This window comes from Nuphar pumila, chromosome 9 (assembly GCF_984573655.1).
Source record: "Nuphar pumila chromosome 9, dmNupPumi1.hap1.1, whole genome shotgun sequence".
Taxonomy (NCBI): domain Eukaryota; kingdom Viridiplantae; phylum Streptophyta; class Magnoliopsida; order Nymphaeales; family Nymphaeaceae; genus Nuphar; species Nuphar pumila.
The window spans coordinates 114,037,721-114,056,942 of NC_143257.1; the positions used below are offsets into that span (position 1 = coordinate 114,037,721).

The 19,222-nt window shown below is 36.3% G+C and overlaps 1 protein-coding gene across 1 annotated transcript; it reads right to left on the minus strand.

Annotated features, from left to right (window-relative positions):
* Nucleotides 1–8,010: 8,010 nt before the first annotated feature.
* LOC149828939 (copper-transporting ATPase HMA4-like) lies at nucleotides 8,011–18,326 on the minus strand. Its single transcript, XM_090017005.1, has 9 exons — nucleotides 18,136–18,326; nucleotides 15,854–16,224; nucleotides 14,961–15,706; nucleotides 13,586–14,057; nucleotides 13,325–13,492; nucleotides 12,715–12,969; nucleotides 11,587–11,709; nucleotides 10,169–10,654; nucleotides 8,011–8,539 (listed from the first exon to the last, which is right to left on the minus strand). The coding sequence occupies exons 2-9, from the start codon at nucleotides 16,106–16,108 to the stop codon at nucleotides 8,117–8,119; spliced, it is 2,928 nt and encodes a 975-aa protein (XP_089873131.1). The 5' UTR covers nucleotides 16,109–16,224; nucleotides 18,136–18,326; the 3' UTR covers nucleotides 8,011–8,116.
* Nucleotides 18,327–19,222: the final 896 nt, after the last annotated feature.

The following is a 19,222-nucleotide window of genomic DNA, read 5'->3' on the forward strand; positions in this document are numbered from 1 at the left end:
CTGTGGAATAATACTTTTGTTGTTATATGTCAATGATATTGTCATCATGGGTGACAATCCCATCTTCATAGAAAAAGCCATACAACAATTGGGCCTTAAATTACACAATGAACGATCTTGGTCCGATCTAGGTCCGCTTCGTTACCTTCTTGGAATGCAAGTTCAACAATTCAATGGTGACTTGTTTCTTAATCAAAGTTGATATACATATGAAAATTTGGAGAAGACTAATACACCAATGGCTACTAAGCCTATTTAACTAACAGATGATGCTCCTTTCTCGAATCCCACTTACTATCAAAGTGTTGTCATAAGCTTACAATACTTTACACTTTGTGTGCCAACATATGCACTCCCCTACAAATTTTCATTTGGTAAAGCTAATTCTTCGCTACATCAAGGGAACAATCAATCATGGCATACACATATGACTACTATCCCACAATGCTCTGGATCTCTATGGATTTGCAGACGCTGATTGGGCTGGCTGCCCCCATCACCTGAAGATCCGCCACGGCGTTTTGTATTTTTTCTTGTAGGTAATTGTATTTCTTGGAGTGACGGTTGCCCAATCCATTACCAGGCTCTTGCTTCAGCAACAACTGAATTGAACTGGATCCCCTACATATTATGAGAAATTGGGCTCTATCTCTATTAGGGGTGGCAATCGTGTCGGGTTGGCGGGTCAGATCGGCGGGTCAGCATACCTCAACACGAACCCGACCCGTTTATTAAACGGGTCGGCGGGTTGGCAAACAAACGGGTAACCCGACACAACATGGTTAACCCGTTTAATAAACGGGTCAGGTCGGGTAAACAGGTTGGCGGGTCGGGTTTTGGTAAATGGGTTGGCGGGTCGGGTTCGAGTAAATGGGTTGGCGGGCGGGTCAGGTAAACGGGTTGGCGGGTCGGGTTCGGGTAAACGGGTTGACCCACCTGCCTAAACCGTTTATTAAACGGGTCAGCTGGGTTGGCGGGTTGGCATACCCCTAACACGAACCTGACCCGTTTAATAAACGGGTTAGGCGGGTCGACCCGTTTACGACACAAACCCGTTTAAGCCAAACCCGAACCCGGCTAAGAAGCGGGTTGGCGGGTCGTGTCAGATTTTGCCACCCCTGATCTCTATCAGCCACCTCCCTTATTTTGTGATAATCTCTATGCTTTACATCTTACGATCAACCCCGTGCTTCATCATTCATAGAACTGGCCCCTAGGACCCTTCTTATAATCTTGAAAGGGGGTTGGATTGGGGTATGCTTAAAGGGAAAATGCCCTTTCGACTCAAGGGTTGTATCCCTTGGATTCATAGTTATTTTTTGGAGGCATATAACCATTGGAGGTGTCTCTTCCAATGGTTACCTTATGGTCATATATTCTCAACACCTCCCACTTTACCATAAGGGGCAATTGTTCCACCAAGCTTACTCATCGGTACACTTTGCATGCTATGAATTTTTCATACATACCTCATAAGGCTTTTATTACTCTTATACTAGTCATGCATTCGGTCGATTTTTCATAAGTTTTCCGTAAGACTTTTATTCATAAATATTTGAGTCTTTTCTGACTCTCATGCCTTAAAGGTCATTTGCTTTCAGTCTTACTTAATCAACTTTCATATTACATGGAGATAAATAATTCACTTGCTATATTTATTTTTTCGTATCATGCACCCAACAAAGGGTTAATTGTCTATTTAGGAGACATAATTCACATGCCATAGAATTATCTATGATATTAGTTGTTACATTAATCATCATCAACATACCTTTCATGGACATGTAAAATTTTATACTAATCTCGAAAAATAACTATCTTCAAAATACATGAGTTTTCGTGTTAATGTGCATATTAAAGATTAAGAGTTATTCACATACATTATAGATTTTTCATGACATCATGAAGTCTTTTTGCTAACATTTTACCATCATAATCTAAGTCATATTTATCTGACATAAATATATGAATTTTTCAATCATCCTTTTATCATAATCCTTAGTGCAAATAATGCATCAAACTTCTGCATTTTAATAGAGCAAACAATCATGTACTCTTATCTAGAGTACCACCATGGTGAATTTTCAGCATGCTTTTGCTGATACATCACATATTGACAATGTTGTCTTCTCTTATATAATCAATTATTTATGAAGCTTCATATATAAAATTGGTCAATTGAGGTCTCTTATAATTCTCCCATAACCTTAAGACATCTTATGCCAAAATTGCATATAGTTTATATTAAGTCATATAAAGACTTACAGATAACACTTACATGCATACTATGTCACATGGGTGTGGGTGCGGGTGCAGGTGCGGGGGTGCGGCACTTTCAAAAACCTTGGGTGCGGGGGTGCGGCAAAAAATTATATATATATATAAGAGGGGTCCGGGGATTCTCCCCGGCGCGGGTCCATTTTTTTTAAAAATTTCGCAGCCCATTTCATAGGGCAATTTAAAAAAAATCCAAAAATGGACCAAAATGATCCTGGGTGCATTGACCACACCAAGGGTCGGGTTGACTGCACCTAGGGTTGGGTTGACCGCACCGGGTGCCGCACCCGCATCACGTCGACGTGGGTGCGGCACCTGTTTGGCCGAATCCCTGTGACATAGCATGCATATTAATGAAAAACATTCATTACTTGCATGTATCTATGACAAATATACATATCATTTTTACTGGTAAACCAAACTCCCACTATCCATGTCCACCATTCAAAGAAAATCAACATTGTGCATTTTCAAATATGTACTTTTATCTATCATGTATTTGCAAAATATGTCATAATGAAGCCTATCAATTCTTGATTACTTTAGATCAATATATATCTAGATCCAAACCACCATGAATTGGACTATCCAATCTATATTGCACACCATGCATTAGCCTTATATTCAATTAGCTTTTCATACAATCAAATGATTTAAGGAGCTTAATAAATGATAATTGATTATCATCATTATTCACATGGAAAAGCAAAACTAAATTGTGCTCTCACTTTTTTCATGCATATCAATTTATTAACAAAAAGCATCTCATGTCAAACACATGTATTATTTCTTAGGACAAAATATAAGTTCTCTAACCAAAACCAATTTGATATGAATTACATCCAAACCCGATGAGAGATTCTTTTTCTATTTCATCACAATGATTATGTCAAAAGCTATAAACTTATTTTTAAAGCTCTTGATATATCATATGAATACATGAACCTTTTGATCCATATATAGATATTAGAGCAAGTTTATTGGATTCAATTCATATCCAAATCTGACTTGAGATCAAGACAAACAACCATATATCATTCAAAATTTGACTATCGTCTAAATTTATATGATTATCATCTAAGTCAAATGGATATAATATCATATCCAAACATAAAACATCCACTTGGTTATACATTAGATTATGGGTCATGCAAGATTTTACTATAGTCCAAATCCATGTTATTAACACACTCAATCTAATGGATTCACATGAGTCATAAAATTGACTTGAGACGTTATCATTAAGTTAAAATTTGATCTTTATGCAAGGCTATAAAGCTCAAACAAAATCATAGGTTATATAGGATTTGACTCTAGTTCAAATCCATTATATATGTGGATCCAAAAATATCCAACACCCAACTATTTAGACTCATTATAATTCTTTACCAAATTATGGACTATTTATAAAGCATAACCCTCAAGATATTTTTTAATCTCATTATGCTATTATAGATTTTACATATCCATATCAACTTGAGATATTATCATCAAGATATCAAAATAGACTTAATAAGCACAAAGTTAAGCAATTGTACAGACCTGAATTGATTATATATCAAGTTCATTCATATACTTAATTATAAGTCACTATAATTTGACTGTAGTCTAAATCATAATTTACACATACTTAAGCTCAAAATTTATCCAGTTTTACCTAATCTAGATCCACCATTAAAAATCTGAACTAAACTGAATTCATGTATCAATTAGATCTCATCCTGGAATATTAATAAAGCATATCCAACAAAACATGCAGTGTAAACAAAATATAAAGCAATCCTTGATCTCATACTGTTTATATGAATCCATATCCAACATAATACTTTTTTGATCCAATATAAAATTTGGATCAAGTCTATCCAAAGCACATAGAAAAGTAAAACATTTCATAATTCTATTATGTTTATCTAGATCCATCTCTAACTTGGATCTTAAAATATATTGTATGAGTTAGAGCCAAATTTTCAGTTTTCAACTCTTACGGACAAACACATGAGATTTAACTCATTCAGTAAAGATTAATTATTATTGAATTGAGTAAACCAATATAATCAAGATTAATTATCATTTATTTGAACCAACCAATATGTATGATTATAAGGGATTCACGAATACTTTGGTTCATCTAGTTTAAGCCAAGAAGATCTAATATTCAAATAATGAATTCGATGTAATCCAACTTAACCATATTGGTTCAACTGAATCAAACTGCCTTAACTGGGTATATTCAAATCCAATATGACTTGATTGTATCTTATGCAATTCATACAATCTTGAGCAATCTATTAAGGCTTATCCTGATTGAATCATCAGAATGGGTCTAAGTAAACTTGCCATGATTCTAATTCATTCACAATAAGCATGATTGAGCCTCATTCAAACTGATTTTACATACAATGCATCAAGTTTGAATCAAAATATTAAATCCAAACTGATTCAATACAAATTTCATGATTCGAATAAGTCCGATAAGATCTTCTAAGTCCAAACAGATCTCATAGATCCAACTTGGTGTAAATAGATCTAAACAAGGTTTGAATGTCATGTTCAAAACTAAGTCATCAATTCTTCTAGTTTCACATGAAAAAATTTAAATGGATCTAATACAACTCACCATGATTCTGATTATGTCCAATTTAGTAATTGAGTCTAGTTCAATTACTAATATAATCCAAAGAATCTGATTATGTCCAATTTTGGATCAATCTATACAATTCAATCCAAAATGCATGATCTAATCCAAAATGAATGAATCAATCCAGACCCAATATGATGATACAATTTAAATGAATGATTACCCAAGTTGTTCATTAGAACCAATTCAATTGCACATTTGTTATATCCATAGTACATCCCATCAATCTATTTTTCTAAGATAACATGATAAAAATCATATGAAGACCAAATACATTATCATAGCATGATATAAAGAAAAACTTTCAACACAGAATCATGTATAAGTACCCATTCAAAATACTGAATTGGCCCATATTGTATTATATACAACATAATATGAATTTAATTAATCACATAAATAAACCCATAATTCAACATAATATGGATTTGAATAACCATTTCAAGTCTAGTTAATTACATAAATGAACCCAAATATAACCAAATCCATACCCACAATCAATTATATCTCAGTTCGATATCGATGGCTTTACTAAAACCATGATTATTTTGTTTTCCGTTTTTCTAAACATAGAGAAATACTAAGATTAATAAAATGCTTTGCCAACTAGTAATTCTCATAAATATTTTCTACAAAATAAATAATTTAAAGTTGTGTCTCTATTCTAGTTTAAATCACTAAACATATCAAAGTTCTAAAAAATGCATCAGATTTCATGCAATTTCCACAAGAATAAAGCTATGTGAGATTTTTAGTAAAACAGAAAATCTTTTCTGTAATTTCAGAAAATCAAAGACCCTATTCTGTAATAAACAGAAAATCAAAACCCTGTTGGAGACCTTTAGAGTTTATCAGAAAAGAATAACTACTTTTCTATAATATCAGAAAAAGCAAAAATAACAAGTCAAAACCCTTGAATAGAAATTCTGAACTTTTTTGTCACCTTTTTGTAATTTTAGAAAAGTCAAGGAGTCTGTTTCTAGAAAATTGGCATAAACACTGTTGCAAATTTTTTCAGCAAACAAGTCTGTTTCTGAAAAATTATACAAAACAGAACCATTGTTCCGAGTTTTACGGGGGTCTTCAATGGAATTTATAACATTAAATGGATATAATGAGAAATGTTAACAATTTACACTATTAAAGTAGTAAATAATTTTTTTTTTAAAACGAACCATTTTTCTTCCTCAACCGACTTTCAAAAAACCCTAAACCCTCTATTCCTCTTTTTCGGCAATGAATTCCCATCGAAAATGGTTGTCCGGGGGAGGTGTGCTGTTTTAGAGATGGAGAACGAGGTTCTCTCACATCGACCTGACGCAGTTATGTCGCCTCCACTGTTTCTCAGCCGATTTCAATTGGAATGAAGGATTTTCCTGGTTTTTCCGGCGAGAAAGAGATTTTCCGATGTACTTGTTCCGGATGTCCAGTCGGCGGTTTCCGTCGGGGCTTGCTTCCTCCCCTGACACGCCGATCTTTCCGACGCAGCCCCTTTTTTTTTGGGGGCAAACGAATACCGAACCACTAATTGGTGGTTTCTGGATTGCCTGGGTACTCTCCTTGGAGGTTTTGCTAGCCAGCAACACCTAACGACTTCTAACGACAGTAAAAAAACACTATTTTTTTTCACCATTCGCTTTTAATCACACTTCCCCTTTCTCTGTTGTCTGATTTTGTGCAGAGAAGAAGTAGATTGGTGTGTCAGAATCACTCCAACTACATATGCATCTGGTGGCGAGCGCCGGCCACCAAAAATCGAAGTACGTATTCGTACCTGTGATAGATTCCTTCGTTGATACGCCCACCCCGGGGTTGATCCGAGCACCGACAGTTTCCATCTGTGCTCTACCACTGTTAGTTTGCTGAAGAGGGTGAACCCGAATCTAAGGGCGTACACAGTTACTCAATAAATCGATACCTTATAAGATTTTTTGTTTCTAGAATTTTGTAATTCTATGTATTTTCATCGTTCATAAAACCTGACCCTAGGGCCCTTCTTATAATCCTAAAAGAGAGTTGGATTGAGGTGTGTTAAAAGGGGAAATGCCCTTTCCACTCAAAAGTTGCATTCCTTGAATTAATAGTTAATTATTTTCTTAGAGGCATGTAACCATTGGAGGTGTCTACCTCATGGCCATATATTCCCAACACTTTAAACCCTTTTTTTTTCAAGTTTTTCGCCTCTTTCCAATCCTAAGTTTTCAACACATGCAATAAATATAAGATTTTTTTTTTCTAAGCAATCTATTGTTTAGACAAGGGAAAAAATAAAACAATACCCACAAATATTTTTAAATCAAGGAGTGTTCATGTTCACCTTGTCATCACAGACAAAAGAGAAAATAAGGCCTTAACCACAATAATATTTGAATATAAAACTTGTTCATGTTTCCTTGTGTAACTAGGGTTGGCCTCAGGGTTTCACACAACTGGGTATGGCGACCATAACTCAGCAAGTCTTTCCAGCATGGCAGGAAGCTAGTTTTTCACGTAATAAACAATTTTATATATATATATATATATATATAGAGAGAGAGAGAGAGAGAGAGAGAGAGAAAATAATATGTATGTTCCAGACCATTTATGTCTCAGACCCCTTAACATTTGCATGTATTTTTTGCTTAATCCAAACCTACATTACTTATTCACTAAGAACCATGCTTTGGATCAAATCAATTTAACAAGAATTTTTTATTTTTACTTAAACAAGTTTTCGGTATAATATGAACCATTGATTTTTTTTCTTGAGCTAAAAACACATCTAAACATGAAAAATGTTTAAACCAATACATGTTCTCTGCTAAATAAAGCATAGAGATCACATCTACCGGTTTAGATCAAGTAAAAAAAACATGCAAATGTATTTTTCAAGAGTCTGAGACGATATGGAACTTACACAGTACTCTCCCCCCTCTCTCTCTCTCTCTTTATATATATAACATTGTCATCAAACATGCACATCACTTCACATATAAAAGGCCGCCAACATCAAGCATTTGATTTTGGTGCTTAAGCTTTCCATAAAAATGAAAACTTGGTTTCAATTAAATAGGTAGTCAAACGAGGGGCGAACATGAGATCTTTTGGATGTTCCATCATTTCCAGTGTCGCATTAGCTTTGGAGCATTAACTTCACAGTTCTGTGAGATCAGACTAATGGTGCCCGCTGCATTACGATTTCATAATAAAGTCAATGACATCTCACACACAATTTGAATAATTAATGTGCTCTTGACTGTCTTGGACATGTAGAGGTTTCCTATAAGATTGTAAGAGAAGAGAAGAGCAAACCACACTAAGTGATGAAGCAGACATGCAAGCACCAGCCAGCCAAGGGGGTAGCCTGATTCCAGTGAATGGAAAAAGAATTCCAGCAGCTATTGGCATTCCTAGAACATTGTAACCCAGTGCCCATACATAGTTCAGCCGGATTCTCGACAATGTTTTTCTTGACAGATCGATTGCAGTGATCACATCTTCAAGATTGCTCTTTATCAAAACGATGTCAGCTGCTTCTATAGCCACATCAGTCCCAGCACCGATTGCCATCCCAACATCAGCAGCTGCCAAAGCAGGCGAGTCATTTATACCATCACCAACCATCGCCACGGTCATGCCTTTCATCTGCGAGTAATATAAACTTAAACAGGTATACAAGAAGCATCTTGTTTGCAGACATGCATTATTGAACTCCATCGAGTTAAAGAATCATTCCTGAAATCCTAGAAGACAAACTACTACTACTTGTCACTAACAAATTTTCAAAACCCAAGTTACACGACGTTGCATCATGGCAGCAAATTTCCATTATATTTTACGGAAAATTTTGAAGTACTCAATTTCAAATCCTGCAAAACACAGTAGATGGAAAGGTAGTCTCAAAAGTTTGACCAATCTGGTGAAAAGAACACTTGTGCATTCCGAAGTTCAAAATCAAGGTTACAAATCAAGAGAAGGATTGCCAAGATTTACTGAACAAGAGCTTGCAATATACAGATATAACACAAATTGCCATAAACACTACAACCCCATCTAAAGTTGAAAGCAGGCTACTACAAAAGGTTTTAGCAAAAACTTGGAGTAGACCACTTTCTACACACAATTATGTGAGAAACTAAGCCTGCATCAATGACAACAATGCTCTCAGCAATATGATAGTTGACAAACAGATACATCCTACTACTCGAAAAGTGCCTCAAGTTTGGAAATGTAGCACAGTCAAGAAACAATACTTTTGAACATAACAAACATTTTAGCATTACTAGAATTCAGGAAATGTTAGTGATGTTCTCATGGCTCCAACATAGTTTGTCAATGCACATAATACATTGCAAGCATGGGTTATGTGATCCTTAAGATAAGATACATAAAGCATCACAACCATTTTTGCAAAACAAGCGCTAAAAATAAAATACTAATGAAGAACTCCATAATATGAAAAACGATTTAGTGATACAAAGTCCAAAGGATCGCAATTTGTATGGCTGGGACTGAAATCAGGCAGGCAATACAGGGTTGGACTTGTTCTGAGGATATCAAAATCCCACAGGATGAGAACTCAGACACACTCATAGTAACCCCTTGGATGCTGCAGAACCACGTCAGTCTATATAATGTTTGTCCAAATCTATGTCACATGGATGTGACTCTGGATACAAGGATATGGTAATTTTTATGAAGTTTCAAATATGGCTAGTAAGGCAAAATGGAGTTTTCGTGTGACACAGGTCCAAATAAAAAAAACTATAATCAAGTCTCTCATCTATTCCAGCTGCCTAAATCACCACTTCACCAGCCTACTTGGAGTCTCCAACTGTTTTGTCTAACTGCTACTATCAGTAGATCAGCCAATGTTTGTACAAATGATGCATATGTACTAATGATAACAGATATCTTTGAAATGTAAAAGAAAAAGAGACTACCTGAAGCTCCTTAACTTTATCAGCTTTGCCTAGAGGATCTGTCTCAGCAAATACAGTGTGGATACAAGGATATGGTAATTTTTATGAAGTTTCAAATATGGCTAGTAAGGCAAAATGGAGTTTTCGTGTGACACAGGTCCAAATAAAAAAAGCTATAATCAAGTCTCTCATCTATTCCAGCTGCCTAAATCACCACTTCACCAGCCTACTTGGAGTCTCCAACTGTTTTGTCTAACTGCTACTATCAGTAGATCAGCCAATGCTTGTACAAATGATGCATATGTACTAATGATAACAGATATCTTTGAAATGTAAAAGAAAAAGAGACTACCTGAAGCTCCTTAACTTTATCAGCTTTGCCTAGAGGATCTGTCTCAGCAAATACAGTGTGTATACCAACCTCCTTAGCAACTGCTGAAGCAGTGGCCCAATTATCTCCAGTCACCATGATGCTTGAAATATGCATAGAGTTGAGAAATGACACAACCCGCTCAGCTTCTGGCTTGACAGGATCTGTAACTGCAAAAGCTCCTATGACTTTTCCATCTATAGCAACTAGTATGCATGTGCGTGCAAGCTGCTCAGTTTCAGTCATATAATCTTCAACCTCATGAGACAATTCAATGTGGAAAGCGAGCATAAGCCTTTTGTTTCCAACTAGGACCTTCTTATTTCCAATAGTACCACTAACTCCAGCACCAGGATGGGCTTGGAAGTCCTTGGTATCAAGTGATGGAGCCAAAGCTGAGGCATATTGGTGTCTTATCTTCTTGGCATGCTCAACCACTGCCTTTGCAAGAGGATGTTCACTGTTTGCCTACACGTATTGCGAGGGATGGTCACATATGCATGAACAGTATGTTTCTCTACCAAAAGCAACTCAGATGGCTCTCTCAGTCTAATGGAACATTATAACATCAATAGAAAAAAAAAAGAATAATTCCAAGTCTAGTGTATAGGCCACCTCAGCCAACTATAGTCCAAGATCAGTTTAGAGGTTTTTAACCTTGTCTTCAGTGGAACATAAAAGCATTAAAATAGAAAAGGACTGGGAATCATTCTGTGGGGTTTACCAGCAATCTCAGCTGATTGATAGAAGTGTTTATGGCCACTAGATCGTGTATTTGTAATTTTCATTAAGAGGAGAGGAACTCAGCTCAACTTCCTGGGTACAGATTTTTTTCCAAGTTGAGGTTTACAAGATTGATTTGAATCTCTCTCTCTCTCTCTCTCTCTCTCTCTCTCTCTCTCTCTATATATATATATATATATATATATATATATATATATATATATATATATATACTAAGAAAGAATGAGTGCATCTGAGCTCATCTTAACTCAATAGAAGTCTGAAACCTGGAACCAGGAAAACTCAATCTAGTTGAAAACTGAGCTGACTTCATTGAAACATCTTCTAGGTAAGCATCCTTGACAAGTTACTTGGTGTCTAGAAGCTTCAATCAACTAAGTTTAAGAAAAAAGCATAGCACCAACATGGTTCTGAAGTCATGCGACTAGACCAGACTTGGCCTAGGTCTAAAAGTCTCCAGATTTGACTTAAATCTTTTTTGGGGGTTGTGCCCATGCCAGGTTTGTCTCCCCTCTTGTTAGTACCTATTAGACACTAAAACCACATTTGCATTTAAGTTCTGTGTCATCTATGCTAATCTATGTCAAAAAAACAATATTCTATAATAAATGACGTGAAATTTAAGCTACATCTTAAGTTGCATGAAGAATTATTACCTCAGCAGCCGCCGCCATGTCACAAAATTCCTGGATTGAAAAATTGCAGAAACGCATTGTGCTAACAACAACCGGTTTCCCAACAGTAAGCGTACCAGTTTTATCAAAAACAACAACCTTCACCTGAAATCCGAATTCCCAAAGATCAGATAAAACAATAGCTTAAGACATAGGTGGCTAACCTATGTCACATGGGTACGGGTACCGCTACAGACGACACGGAAATTACAAAAAGAAGAGGATAAGGAGACACGGCTAATATATATATATATATATATATATATATATATATATATATATATATATATATATATATATATATATATATATATATATATATATATATATATAAAGAGAGAGAGAGAGAGAGTATGGATCAGGTGTGGCTCTCCATTAGGACTCATTAGAAATTTGAAAACAAAAACCCCTGAATGGATTTTTTCTTTTAAGGGGTTGAATGAATTTTTTGAAGAGGGGGGATTTGAATTTTTTTTTAATAAAAAAGGTGGGGGAACGAAAGGGAGCTTTAGTCCTCTCTCTCTCTCTCTCTCTCTCGGGCAGATGTGGAGACAAAGAAGAAGAGGAGCAAGTTGAGGAACAGTACTCTCTCTCTACTTCTCTTTCTTCTTCTTCTTAGTTCTCCTCTTTCTTCTTTTTCTTCTTCCTTCTCCTTCTCTTTCTTCTTCTTCTTTACTATTTCTTCTTCTCCTTCTTCCTCCCCAGGTCAAAAGTTAAACAAAAAGAAATGTTATTTGGGTCAAGTCAAGGTTGGACCCGACCCGATCTGGACCAGCATGTACCTATGCTGTGTCCGGTACCCGTACCCATGTTGACACAGGTACGGATGCTTGTTAGGTGTGTCTATGTGACATAGTGGCTAACTCTTTCTACCAAGTGTTCTTTTTTCATTGTTCTCTTGTCAATTGCTTCCAATTTTATGGACAAACGAGCAACCAACCAAAGTATTTTATTCCCATTTGAAACAGATCTTCTGCCAAAATTCACTGTTCTTTACTAAACATGAAAGTCTAATAAATACGTAATTATTTACTCAAAATCTTTTTCAACTAAGTTACAGTCTTTTTTATCTAAGTCACTATTTGAGATTTTTAGAATTGTTATACTTGCCTTATGTGCACTTTCAAGTGCATTTCCACCTTTAATCAGAATGCCCTGAGAAGCTCCTATACCAGTGGCAACCATAACAGCAGTTGGAGTTGCAAGTCCCAGAGCACACGGGCAAGCAACAACCAACACGGAAATTCCAAACTGTAATGCTAGCTCAAATGTGTCCATTGCCTTTGGAATCCACCTCTTTGGGTATGCCCCAACTTCACCAGGTATGAACCATCCCAACCATGTAATTATCGCTGACATTACAACCTACAAAAGGAAAATGGAGAAAAACAAATATCAATTATGCTTATATTATAGACTAAAGAAACACAGTTATCTGTAAAACTGATTATATATCGTATGCAATCTTGCCAAGAAGATCATTCTTTGCTGTTGCAGACCATCTCACAAGCCCCAATTGCAAAATAAGAAATTTACACCTCTTGTGTGAAATGATGAAAATCAAATCTAGTTTACTTTCCACGCATGAAGTGAAGAATACTTTGAAGCAACTGAAACCAAGAGTAGCTAAACAAATGAAGGCATTGCCTATATATCTTCCATTTTCCATTTGCCTCAACATTTAATATTACATTTTAGAACAGAACTTATAGATTCTTACCAGAGGAACAAAGAACTTAGAGATATGGTCCGCTAGCTTCTGAACTGGTGCTCTAGCCATCTGAGCAGCCTCTACAAGTTGAACAATCTTAGATAATGCAGTATCAGACCCAACATGAGTAGCCTTAACCAGTAAACAGCCATTCTCATTCATTGTTCCCCCAATAACCTATTAAGAATACTTCCATTTTCCTTTAGCACAAAGTAAAAACATGAAATGAAAATAAAAACCAATTTTGGTAGAAATATCATAATAAAACACCTTATCTCCAGGCCTCTTAGAAACAGGCCTAGCCTCCCCTGTAATCATGCTCTCATTCACATAGCTCTGGCCCCTTATAACACGACCATCAACAGGAACTTTTGCACCAGGAATGATCTTAATCACATCATTCCTCTGTATCAACTGGGTACTAATCTCCATCTCAGAAACCACATTCCCATCTGCATGCAGACTTAGCAGAAAGGCAGTATCAGGAGCGAGATCCATAAGCTTCGCCAGGGCATCTGATGTCTTCCCTTTTGCTACAACCTCCAAATATTTTCCCAAAAGAATAAATGATATTAACATGACACTAGTCTCAAATAAATCCTGTCCCTGAAATGAGTCGAAGCTAACAGCTTTCATGACCGTGTATACAGAATAAAAATAAGCAGTATTGGTGCCCAAAGCAACCAGCACGTCCATATTTGCAGACCCACGCTTCAGTGCATGATAGGCTCCAACATAAAACCTAAAACAAAAGCCAGACTTAAGGTAAACATAGGCACATGAACAATGGCTGTGGATAGAAAATTAGAAATCATTTCAATAGGATGTAGTTAATAGCTTTATGAAAACGAGTATAATGACATGTTCTCAAGATAAAAGATCCAAGATTTACACACACAATCAGTAAATAAAGATTTTGCACAAAGTGCTAATGTTTGTAAATTATAGAACAGTAAGAAACATCCACTAGCTAAATAGATCCTTTATTTTAATTTGAGACTGCAGAATTAGAAACTAGACAATCAGATTGATTCCTGGTGGCACCTTGTGGGAAAAAAGTAACTAACTTTAATGGCCTAGCATATAAATCGAAGAATACCTATCTTTTTTTTTCAGAAAGGTCATTAGTTCATTGTTAGTTGCATCATGATCAAGCATAGATCCAAATGAAGTGATTATAAAAACAACAATGATCACTCATATATTAGTTGCAGGGAGATTAGAATATATTACAATGACATTTCATCCAAAACATGACAAAGCCAACTAAAAGCAAAGGACATTTGACTGAGAGAGTCAAAATAAGACAAACACATCCCCTGGAAATAAGAAGTGAATATTAGATACTACTGCAATACCCCCTCACAATTTTCTGATTGATGAAGAATGTACTGTAAGGAAACTACAGTGAGCCACTTGATAAAAAGGCACAAGTATCGTTAGCAGGAGATACCATTTGACCCAAGGACCATTGGAAAATTTTTGGTCAAGAAGCAGAATACAATGTTTTGAAAAAAATAATAATGGATTGAATTTAAATTTCATCCTTCATCAAAATGGTGATAACATGACACTAACTTGAAAGTCGTATATATAGATAGATAGATAGATAGAGAGAGAGAGAGAGAGAGAGAGAGGAATGTACCTTCTACCAATGATGAATTGAACTGGGGTGCACAGGATCCATCTCAGTATCATTCCAACGGTAAGCATGTTATGGATCCTAGAGTTTAACCAGTCTCCAAAAGGATGAAGCATGGGAAGAACCATGGAAAACATAAAAACTGGAACGGAAAACATGCAGCTCCAAAGAAACTGATTTCCGTAAACATGTGTCTCATTCTGGCGTTCATTTTCTCTTCGTCCTGGGGGTGTGTACAAGCTCGATTTATAAAAGTTAGGCACATGGCCAGCTTCTTGAATGCATTGGATTAGTGACCTAGGGCCAGTGACATCTGGATCGTATATAATGGTGACTCTGTTTCCTGATAAGTCCATTTCCACATGGCTTACACCAATCATTGACTCAAGAGCAGACTGAACATATTTACCTTCTGACTGGGAACTGAGTCCTTCAATTCTAAGATGGACTTTGTTTGTCTCATCTCCAGAGTTTATCAGATCAGCTTCAAAACCTGCCCATTCAATGGCTTGGATTAGTTGTTCAGAATTGGTCACATTCGGATCAAAATGGATCCTTGCTTCTTCAATAGCAAGGCCAACAACAGCTTTTTTAACTCCATCGACCTTCACAAGGGCTCGTTCTATGGACTCAGAGCAGCTGGTACATGCCATTCCTTTGATTCTGAGTCGGCATACTGCTATATCATGTGAATTGATCACCTCTACCTGGAAGCCTGAATCTTCTATAGCTTCTTGGATTACTTTGATCTGTGAGAGTGGAAAGTTATTATTTTCTGTTCCTAAAAGTGCGGCATATAGGAAGTTTAACAGTTCATATATTCAAGTGCAATGAAGAAAAAAACACCCATAAACGTAATCTATATTGAAGGTGAATATGGAAGAAAGTGAACTCACATTGACAAACTCTGGTCGGTATCTAATAAGGGCCTGGCCTTGAAGAATCGACACTGCAACATTGTCAATACCTGGCAGCTTTCTCACAGAAGATTCAATGGATGCAGCACATGAAGCACACTCAATGCCTACAATTTTAAACATGGATGACTTTAATACACCACCCTTCTTAAGTGCTGTCACAGAGCAAGGGACCACCACATAGTCTGAAGAAGGCAGAAGAGGCCTGTGGAGTTCTTTGCCGTCCAAGTCCATTTCCTTTTTCCAGAAGCGCAATCAATCCAATCTTTTCAAATATCTCAAATTTGAATCAGTAAATGCAAAGTCTAAGACCCAGTTCTGACATACACATTCTCTTTTCAATAGCACACCTGCTTTTCAAAAAAATATATGTAATTTAGTACAAAAAATGAAAAACTAAGAGCTACTAACGTATTATAGTAAATTTTTCTTAGAGAAAGAAGAAAAGTCACCATAGACACCACTATGCAGATATTTATGTTTGCACATTATGTTGCAACTCATTCCGAAAGAGTTGAAACCAACACTCTTTTCATATACAAACTTTGCAACGAAAACTTCTAGAGTTGCAACAAAGAGAGGTGACCCCTTCCCAATAATATGAATACATACAGGCCCTTAAAGCCATTTCTCATCAAACAACATGTTCCTCAAAGTGGCTGAGTGTCTCTTTGAAGACACTCTGCGTTGCAGCCATGAAAATATCCCAAAGAGTTGAAACCAACAGTCTTTGCAGATACGAACTTTTCAACAAAACACCAAATTCACGATGTTACAACTCTTCAAACTTCTAGAGTTGCAACAAAGAGAGCTAACCCCTTCCCAACAATATGAATAAATACAGGCCCTCAAAGCCATTTCTCATCAAACATGTTGTTCTTCAAAGTGGCTAAGTGTCTCTTTGAAGACACTCCTTGTTACACCCCTGAAAATATCCCAAAGAGTTGAAACCAACACTCTTTGCAGATACGAACTTTCCAACAAAACACCAAATTCATGACGTCACAACTCTTTAAACTTCTATAGTTAAAACAAAGAGAGGTGACCTCCTTCCCAACAATATGAATAAATACAGGCCCTCAAAGCCATTTCTCATCAAACTCCATGTTGTTCTTCAAAAGCCTGGCAATTGAAAGCTATAAAGAGACCAACATGAAACCTATGACAATTTCATGATCACAGCATAAGAACTCCACAAGAACAAACTAGCTCAAAACCAGAAGGCAAAGAAACACCACAAAAGCCTAAAATGCATAGAGATAAATTCAGCTTTCGTTACCAGCATAATTTCATATGATTGATAAAGACAAAAAGATGTGGAAAACAAACACCTTTAGTCTCTCCTAATGTTACAAATATCGTTCTGTGGAAAAAATGCAATATCTTCATAATAACCAATATAGTATAGACATCATGTTTTTTGGCATTATATCAGGCTTTTGACAATACCGAGTTAAAAATCTCAATATTTTCAAAATATTGCCGATATTTGTTACATGGGTCTCTCCTAAACCCCGATTCCACTCTGTAAGCCAAAAGCATATTTTTCGAACCAACAGGAGGGCCATTTCCACAAAAATCATTTAAAAAATAAAAAAGAATTGGAAAAATATAAAACTGTGGTAACATGAAAATATCACAATCCAAAGAATCCAAAGAGTAAAACACCCAAAGAAACTAAAAAGAAAACCAAAATAACAAGATTTTTTTTAAATTAACAAAATTTAAATTATTAAGACACCGAAACATAAAAGATCCAGTATGAATTGCAATATGAAAGTCAATATCATAAACCCAAATCATCAAATATCTTGAAACACGAGGATACCAAAAAGAAATACTGTCTCGTACTCTCCCTTTTTTCCCCTCTTTTCTTTATCATTCTGTGTTAAAGCTATTCGGTAAAAGCTAATTTCTCATCACCGCTTAAAAGAAAACCTTCACCTATCAAAATATTAAAAAAAAAAATCTTCGATTTTTACAAAACCCTAGCACGTATGAAACGTTGACCAAGACAAACTCCTCCGGTTCACACACCCCAAAAAACATATTAAAATAAAAATAGAAAGAAACCCCAGAACCCCAAAATCCAAGAACTCTCCGACTCCATATAAAACCCAAAAATTCCAATCTCTCACACAAAACAATTCCTCCACGATCGATGAAACGAAATGAAACTCCCACAAAAAAGCGAAAAAGATATCAGATGCAACTACACAGAAGAAAGAAAGAAAGAAAGAAAGGATCAAGAGAGTAGAGACCTCAGAGAAGGAGAAGCAGAGGTGGATGATGAAGAAAGCAACCTGGCTCGTGCGAATTCGCACGTGAGAACCGAAACCCCCTAGAGCTTCAAGGTTTTGAGGAGGGAAGAAGACGACGACTCGATGGGTGTAGTGGCAGAGCGCTCAGAGAAGAGAGAGGAACGTACCGTCTTTTTTTCCGCGAAAGAAAGACGAACGCTTGTCTTTTGGTCCTTGTTTTGAATTTTTGAATTGCCAACGTATCGCTCTCTCACCGACTTAACCCCCCCTCTCTCTCTCTCTCTCTCTCTCTCTCTCTCTCTCTCTCTCTCTCTCTCTTCTCTTGAGCAGATTACCGTCTTGCCCTTCTGACCTAACGACGTGGAAACGTCCCTCTATTGTTTTGGATCAGGTCTGTGAACCGGGTAGTTATTGGCTGACGAGTCCGGTTCCACTCATCCCCTATGTTAGTACCCCTTTTAGACTTTATGAAGCAAGTTGTTTTGATTAGATCTGACCTTAAAGATGGATTCAACATGGTCAATTATATGATTCAAAACAAGTTTTCTACTAAACAAACCATGCAGATCACATTCATAATTTCTACAAAAAGTAGAAAATTTCCAAGAAAACAGTGATTTCTACACAGTAGTTTCCTACCTTCATTAGTAGCCTATATATATATATGAGCATTTCAAACCTTACAGTAGCCTATATATGAGCTCCAACCTAATAAATGGTTCAAAATTTCAAAAAATTTGAGCATTTTTGTTTTATCAGACCTTACAGATATGATCTACAATCATTATTTAGTAGTAACATATGTGCAAGCTTTTTATGATCTTCAAAAATCAATGACTCATAATGTACCAAAATTTTATGACTTAAAAATCATATTTTTATGTCCAAAAAACTTATCCAAAACATGATTCTTATCAAATAAACTATGCTAAGTGTCTGATTGGGAAGATGCAACCTACAACTATAATTTCTAGTAGGTGGGAGTAGGTACTTCTGAGGCACCGTAACATTATATATATGTGTGTGTGTAGGGGGGGGGGGGACCATCTAACCAAAAGATGGCCGCTTCTCTAATGCTAGAGCATTT